This window comes from Acanthisitta chloris, unplaced genomic scaffold, assembly GCF_000695815.1.
Source record: "Acanthisitta chloris isolate BGI_N310 unplaced genomic scaffold, ASM69581v1 scaffold34642, whole genome shotgun sequence".
NCBI classification, from domain to species: domain Eukaryota; kingdom Metazoa; phylum Chordata; class Aves; order Passeriformes; family Acanthisittidae; genus Acanthisitta; species Acanthisitta chloris.
This window is the reverse complement of record NW_008660446.1, coordinates 38,789-47,218: the sequence shown is the minus strand read 5'-3', so window position 1 is coordinate 47,218 and position 8,430 is coordinate 38,789. Positions and strand designations below refer to the sequence as shown.

At 38.8% G+C, this 8,430-nt stretch overlaps 1 protein-coding gene across 1 annotated transcript in view; it reads left to right on the top strand.

The window, feature by feature from the left end:
- Positions 1 to 2,044: 2,044 nt before the first annotated feature.
- MYBPC3 (myosin binding protein C, cardiac) overlaps positions 2,045 to 8,430 on the top strand; it is a gene marked incomplete at its 3' end in the record, with an annotated part of 41,224 nt that continues 34,838 nt past the window's right edge. Inside the window, exon 1 of the mRNA XM_009069815.1 lies at positions 2,045 to 2,196. Coding sequence (XP_009068063.1) covers positions 2,172 to 2,196 — 25 coding nt within the window. The remainder of the gene's footprint in view (positions 2,197 to 8,430) is intronic.

Here is an 8,430-nt window from a genome sequence, read left to right as displayed (position 1 = left end):
TATGCATTTCCTTTAAACCCATACAGATGGGTATATTTCCACTTGCACCATTTTAGGCAATGGTAGTAAAGGCCTATGGTGTTAACTGTAAAAAACACTTCAGAACTGAACAGTCTCTTCCGTCCAAATCTAACATAACCTGTCAGTATACTGTGCACTTTATCAAATCAGGATCCTCAGAATGCACCTTATAGGCTTTCATAAAAACAGTTATTTGCTAATAGGTGAGGTAGAAAGGATGAAGTAGCAAAACTAAATTCTCTAGGCAAAATGATTCCCAAGGAAGGTTAGGATATTCTGATGGCAATTACAAGAAGCTCATGTTTTAAATACTGCACAAGCAACTTCAAGCCATTATCTTTGTAAACATTACTTATTTGTATATGTTTTTTCAAGGACACATACCAGGGAGACAAGTAAGGTGAGAAGTGTGGTTCTGATCACAGTCCACCTCTGGGTAATCTGAACAGGTATTTGTTTCTTTCTCCATGGTAGCTCTCTGTTTTCTGTGGCCTCTAGACTAATGCTGCATGGAGACAACTCTCCCCCCAGAAGGGATTTGGGTGCAGTTCCAACAGTGGGTTGGGAATCAGACCTGAAGAGAAGAGGGAGTTAACAGCACCTCTCTAATAGGGAGAAACATTTAAGAAAGGAGTCACTATCTTCACTTGTTAAGTGACAGATTTTTTCATACTATGAGACCCAAGCCCTTCAAAAGGGCTGAGGTTTCCTGACTTCCAGTGAAATGCCTCAGGCACAACATAGTAGGTCAAAAACATATGGCAACTTATGCCCCACTAGAAACAGAGGAATTGGAAAACATACATCTTGCACGTCTTCCTCACTCATCCATAAAAAATCCCTTCAAGAGAAAGGGAGGAAGTATTTGGCCCCAAATCAGTGACACAGCAGCAGTCATTCTTGCGTGTTAACTTTGGTCCTATCAGCCTACCTTGAGAGTCAGATGTGAAAGACAAACACAAAGTACAGCGACTGATGAGCTGCATGCACAATTCTGAGCTCACTGCCAGAAGCAGAAATCCTTTAGACTGATATTTTTACAGGATAGTAGAACTGGGAAAAAAATTAAACCCACTTTTTTTAAAAAAAAAAATTCTTTCAATACCAGTGGTGGATAAAATATGCTAAAAGTCTGGCCTACAGAGTTTCTCTGATAAATCTCAAAACTCAAAATGATTATGAACCAAGCCAACAAAAGAATGACTGTCCACAGTTACTATTTTGATATATGCTAAGTGTATGAATAAATAAGAAGCAAAGACTCGAGCACAAAATGGTCATACCAGAGTCATTTTCTAATGAGATTTTCCCCTCAGATCTTTGCTATATAATAAAGCAAAATTAAAACTTCTAGAGGTATCAAATAGAACCTTGGAACTATTTATAAAATTTTGCTTACAAGAGGAGAAAAACACAGCTTGCTGCTTATCAAGAACTGTATGCTGTGGATCAAGTGGACGGGTGAGGAGGAAGGACTGAAACTATTTAAGTAATATCATGCTTTCTACTTGTGACTGTAAAGTCAGTAATGTATAAGGGTTTCTGAAAAAAAAAGAAAGTTCTTTCCTGAAGGTTCACATTTAGTTCTACAAATACAGCCTTTGGTAGAAGAGGAAAAATAGAAACAAGAAAAACTCTGAGAGGCTGTTCAGTTCTGACCCAATTATAACAATAACAAAGGCTGAAACAGGTAGCAAGAATGCAAGCAGATACACACTCCAAGTAAGAACAGCATATGTAAAATGGAACTACTGGATCTAGTTTGCTGAATGTGCTATAAACATGGCAGTGCAGGAATTCCTAATGCAATCCATGCCTGGAGCTAGAAAACGTACAATACGCATGTGCAGCACCATATTGTGCTCTGGTTTATACCAACAGATCAGTGGTAGCCAGTCTTGGGTGACTTGAGCTCTCTGGCTCCTGGAACTTGGCTATATTTATCCCAGCTGATGTAGCCTGTCAAGTGTGTCCTGCTGTTGATAAGGTACCGTAGTTGACAACAGTGGGGGATCAAAGGGGAGGAGCAGGATGCGGCTTCCACCAAGTGTTTCTTTAGGGGGTCTCAAAAGCCCTGCAGTCACATTCCTGTTTAACTCAGACCCTGCTTTCTCCACAGAGCTGGGAACTTCACCAGAAACAAAGTGAAGATGCCAGAGCCTGTAAAGAAAACGGGTAAGGATCGTAACTGACAAACAAAACCTAAGAACAGCTTGACAGACAAAATGTGAGTAGATTATGTATGCTACGAGATGCCTTGGTGGAAAAATAATAGAGAGGAAAAAGAAACTATATTTTATTAAGTTATAAATGTTGAGATATTGAGTGATCTTGCAGAGCAATCAGTAACTAGTTTGGCAACCTTCAGCCACAGAATTTTCTCAAGAGACTTTGGATGAGGAAAGAATAGAGATGAAAAGCATTTAATTTTCAGATTCTTTTATTCCTCATTTCCTTTCCTAGTCACCTTTAGGACTCTGAAAAACGCCCAAAGCTTGTAGTCTCTCTCTTGGACAGTTAAACAGTATAAACCTCTCCTGGTTTTGTTTTGGGTTTTCGTTTTTTTGCCCCTGATAATCTGTAGAATTGTTATCAGCAAAATTTGATGGTATTTATTGTTAGTGAAGTCTCTGTGAAAATGAAAGCAAACAGTACCTGGCTCAGAGCTTATTCTTTCTAGTTATTCCAGCCAGTGACAATAGAGCTCTAGGGGAAAAAAAAACAGTATAAACCTCTCCTGGTTTTGTTTTGGGTTTTCGTTTTTTTGCCCCTGATAATCTGTAGAATTGTTATCAGCAAAATTTGATGGTATTTATTGTTAGTGAAGTCTCTGTGAAAATGAAAGCAAACAGTACCTGGCTCAGAGCTTATTCTTTCTAGTTATTCCAGCCAGTGACAATAGAGCTCTAGGGGAAAAAAACCACAACACCTGGCTCAGAGCTTATTCTTTCTAGTTGTTCCAGCCAGTGATAATAGAGCTCTAGGGGAAAAAGACCACAACATTGTGCTGTGAAGAATATATGCAATTTCTTTTCCCTCACCTTCCTCCATCCTTTCCCCTTGAGCCAGAAGATAACTAGCCCTTTTCAGAAAGTCAAAATTACAGAGGCATAGAGAAAAACCTCAGAAAATATTTCAGATATTTGAATGTTCTAATTTAAAATCTACAAATAAGGCCTCACTTAGGTGCTGCTCACTAAGGAAAGGCTTACGATGGGGTTTTTTTGAGATGGAGGAAAAGAGCCCAGGAAGCAGAGGTAGGGAGAATTTAGCTTCAGGACACCTGTGGAGAAGGATGGCTTAGGAATACTTGATGTCACAAGTAAGTTTGGAAAAAACAGTTGCCAAAAGCTGAAGTTAAGAAGTGTGCACATATTCAATACACAGGGCTGGAGAAAATTGTACTTAACCTGTGATTCTCGCTGTTAGAGCTCCCAATTCAGTGAGGCCAGTGCGTACACATATTCAGCACTACCTGAATGTACAGAACAAGGTGCATGTGTTTTTAATAATCTGCAGTTTCCAGAGTTAGTCGATAACGGCTGTGGAATCTTATTAATAAAGGCCTTTGTGCTTTGCAAAGGCCTGAGCAGGGATCAGCCTCCTCCTAGTCTGGTCAGTGAGAAAATCTCCTGTGGTCACCACAACAAAAGAAACAGTTGTTAAGAAGAACCTTCATTTGACCAAAATATTTGCAATCAGACACTGCTGGAGGGAACCTGTGTCTCCCATTGCAAACTGCAAAGCACTAAAGCACAATTAACTCCAACAAGATTCTCTATGTTCCCTCTATATGATAACCCTAGAGCAACAGTTGTGTCACCAGTCCTTCCATTTTACTACAACTGTACTATCATTTTGTATTCATAAGGCTGCAAGTTCTGAAATAATATGGAAGTAGATTCACATATAAAGTAAGAAATATACACCAGATCTTGTAATTTTAGAGAAAATCTTGAAAACATAAGCTGCAAAATTCAGTAATCACCACAAAAATAAGACATTCATTATCATATTCTGTTTTTAAAGTCACATGATTTATAAGATTTATTGAAATGTTTAATGATTGTGAATGCAGGTAAAAAGAAAAACAACAGAGTAGGCAGAACTTGACCATGTGAACCACCTAGGCACTGTGACTTTTGATTTCTAACTGCCCTTTAAATTAACATTTTCATTCTCTGTGCATGAGACACAATGTCTCTGTTTGTGAAGATGTCCACCTTTGCTGTCTAATGGTGAAGAGAAATTCTATTCCAATTTATTTCTCCAGAGAAATCTAACAGGTGTCTAACAGCACCAGTCCTACACAGCTCTTATGAACAAACAGACCAAACACTGGGATTATCACAGCAGGGGAGGAAAAGCTCTTGTTACCCACTCTGACCGAGAAGAATCAGTCACATGCCCCATAACTTCTAGAGGGGATCTTCTCAGTCTCCCAGGAGACACTAATCCCTTTGGTTTTCTGTTTCATGTTGTTTATACAGTTCAAATCATTTCAAGATGGGATAGTGTTTAGCATTATATCAGGAGATCCAAATAACCATCAGGCAATTCATACTTGGATAAATCACAATTCCTCTTTCACACACCACAGAGTTAGAATACCGAGGAGCTCAAAGAGGCCCCTCGTCTCTATTACTGAAATTCAGGCATCTGATGTTTAGATAAAGGAAAATTCTTCATGTCAGGGAATGATCAGAGATATTCTGCCTATATCTGCTGTTTTAACAAACCTTTTAACTTGTCAAAAAAGCAAGACAACAACCCAATGAATAAACCATTAAACTTAGAATGGTGAAGTCGCCTTTCCAACAGACATTCTTTCACTTCAAACTGTCCAACTAAAATACTCAGGATAAGGCACTTGCCTATTTATTACAAAACGCCAAAAGAACTGTCCTAGCATTCCAGAAAATCTATGCAATTGCCAAGAGCAACAGGATTTAGAAGACCTGTAACAATTCAGTGTCAAAGCAAACTAACAAACTTTTTGCAGGATTCTGTTGCAGAAAGTTTATGTTCTTCTCCCATTGATTTAAACATTTCCTAGTTAAACTTTGTTTAAAAATTCCTTTTTGGAAAAATTGTATCTTTTTTTCTTTATTGGGAAAACTCAGAAATGTTAAAAAAATCCCCCCAAACTTCCCAAATATTAACAATATTTTATGACATTAAGAGGAAACAGATGACTCTTTAAACAGCAAATTTAGAAGATAACTGGGACTTAATGGGAACTGTGTGCATTACTATATCTGGAAAACAAGAAGTCTGTATTACTTACCTACTCTGAAAATCAGTCAACTTGTATTCATGTATTTTACAGATTGAGGAGCCTAGATTTTGCAGTTATTACGAAGCATCTATAAATGACCTGGCTTCTAAGTACACAGAGGCTTTTGGCATTCATAACAATCAGTGCTGAGTAATGAAGAGCAAACTGTAGAATTTTAGTTTGCACATGAGGTCATTCTTTTACATTTGCAAGCACCTAGCACAGCGAAGTACTGCTCCAGGAGGATGAACTTCTGGCACTACAGGAATGCAAGAAAAATTTTAAAAATTCTTATAGACATAGTTTCTTCTTTTGTAAGTTAAGCTTCAAACCAAGCTAAACATTATTATCGCCATTTTACAGAGAGTATGATGGATGCATAGAGAGAGAGGTGCCTGATTAGTGAAGCTATTCCTCGCCTGTTGCTCATGTTGCAGGAATTTGTAATCTCAATTGCTGAAGTAGGCAAGGAATGATAAGATTGAGCTGTTCAATAGATTTTGGATCACAGAATAAATAAGCTTGTAATGGCAAAACGTCACTTAGGTCCTGACCGAGGAATGCACAGCATCTTTATATCGTTCCTCAGAAAGGAATTTACAAGCTCCATTACCTAAGTCTGCTTATCCTCAGTTTGGCTTTTCACTCAATGGAAGAGCAAACGGTATAGAAGGAAAACTAGATGCCAAGTGTAAGCTCAATTTTCAACATGAAGCCTTAACAAATTAAAGAATTCCTAAAGCTAATACTACTTTTGTAATGTTAGTTAAATACATTGGCCAATAAATATGCTAATGAATGTGCAGTAAGATAACAGTTTTGTGGGAGAAACCTGTTACTATTTAGTCTAATTTCACTCACTACAAATTTCTGCTGGAGATCGCAGCAGCTGCATTCAACCAGATACATTAGATTCTCCCCAAGCATTTATACCTTTATCAGATTTTATTTCTGAAAGGCAGAAATATAATTTGAAAAGCTCATCTAACATGCATTCTGCTTAAGTGCTTTTCTTCCTCTCTTCCACCTACGGATCACAAATAATGAATGATGAAGAACTGAGGTCAGAGCCACTATTCTGAAAAGGACTGAAAAAAAGAAAGCCAAACTAAAAAACAACAGGAACTGCAAGAGAATGACTCTCCTCTATCACTCTAGTTCAAATCACTCTTGTGGAATTCACACTTCTTCCTCACTTTCATTTCACACGCTTCACGCGTATTTTGAAATTCCATTAGTCTTCAGCTAATAGATGGTTCAACAAAAGAGTAAAGGAAATAATTTTTAGTACAATGTAGAGTGACCTGGGTAGCAGCTTAGTCATTTCTAGGTTTTCGCATATGAGAGTATGAAAAAGATTTGAAGCAGAATACTAAACTGGTTTAATGGTGGATGTTGGAAAGAGATTACTTCAAAGCGGGTCAGAAAGTAAGGGAGAAAACATGAAGGTTCTAGCATGAAGATCTAATAAATGGTAGCAGCAAGATGGCAGAATGCTTGTTCTATGATTTTATTCAGGTGAAAAGTGAAGTACATTAGTTTTGGAACTTGTTTCATTCTAGTTTAATTTGGCCAAAAGCAAATGTATTTTATATTTCCTCATCTTCCTGATTGAAAGACCTATTAATAAATTACCAAAATGCAGTCTGATCACGGTCCTCCAAATGGAGCTTTTTATTACTAAACAGTGAAGCTGCAGCTCACATAATGTGCATAGCTGTATGGTTGATGTGTACATCTTCAGGTGTTACAAGACCTTTGAAGGATGCCTGTTCCGGTAGCTGCAGCCTTAGCACCAAAAAATTTCTGCAAGATAATTCCAGACCACACACAGCCTGCATCCTCTTCTGCTCGGGGCAAAAATTTGCTGGTTTATGTTACTCAGAAGTTATGTGAAGGTGTTTGCCTTATGGAAGCCAGAAGAGATTAGGAAGGCCTGGGATATGCGAAGTAAAGTTTTGAAAAATGGGTTAGTACGCAGTGGTCCCAGCCTCATTTTCTTTTATTAGCTTCACATCCCTCTCCTCTCCTGGCGTTAACTCCCCATAGCAATTCCAATTCCATCCCCACAAAATGCAAACACAGAGAGCACATGTCGCTCCTCTTCAGTAATCCCTGTCTTCATCAGCACCGGTAACTCATGTGCATCTCTGCTCTCTCTCTCCAGAATCGCTGTAGTGTGCTAGTGCTGTCACTTCTCTCTACTCTTGTGCAGGCTAGGTTAGAATATATCAGGAATCAGAGAGTTAACAAAGTGGGTGGCAGAGGACATGGGCTGCTTGGTCATCAGGTGCCTCAGCCCTATGGCTCCTAAGAGCATGTTCAACTGGAGTCTGGATAAACGTGACAGTGTCTGAGATCTGTCAATGCCTGACAGGCATAAGAGCCACAAGACATTCCACAACATCACACAAAAGGCATCACAGTAATTGAGTTTTCCACAGCCTGATGGTGGTGGTCATATTCAAGTGTTTAGAGTATGGGATAGATATATGGAACTCAGAGGACTGTATCTGGGTAGAAGCCAAATGTTGCATAGTGAGAGAGATTGCCAGACAGGGAATGTGTTTCTGATAAAAGCAGGCAAAAGTGCAGCTCTCAGGACAGACTAGAAGTTTTGAATGATGGTGTTTGGGAACATTCCTAATGAGGAAATAGCTGAATTTGATTGGTATAACTTCACGAGAAGAAAACTTCTGGTGCACTTGGTGCTACGTGTTACTTAAAATAGCAGCCACAATGGAGGGGTGGGGAATAACTGGTCTCTTTATTCTGTTAAGCAGCATGGTTTTTTCCCCAGAAAGAAAACTGGTGGTATTCTCTTCACGTGCTTGTTCAGCAATCTCTCTTCTGCAATGAAGAAATTGCCTGTAAAATCTCCAGCCCTACATCTCTAGTTGCCCTTTGCAAACGGTGAAAGATGAAAGAGAATAGAGCTGGATACAGACACCGCTTAGGACACTGCCCCCACTGACTGAATCTCAAGTGCAGGAAAATGACTCAACGAAAAACTGAGTCTCCTTTACCTGTGAAACAGTGGCTCTGCAACAACTGTTCTTGCAGGTCTTTGTTCTCATAGGAGATTTTAAGCTTTTCCAGTTTTATGCTTTACTGGAAATATTCACAGTCAT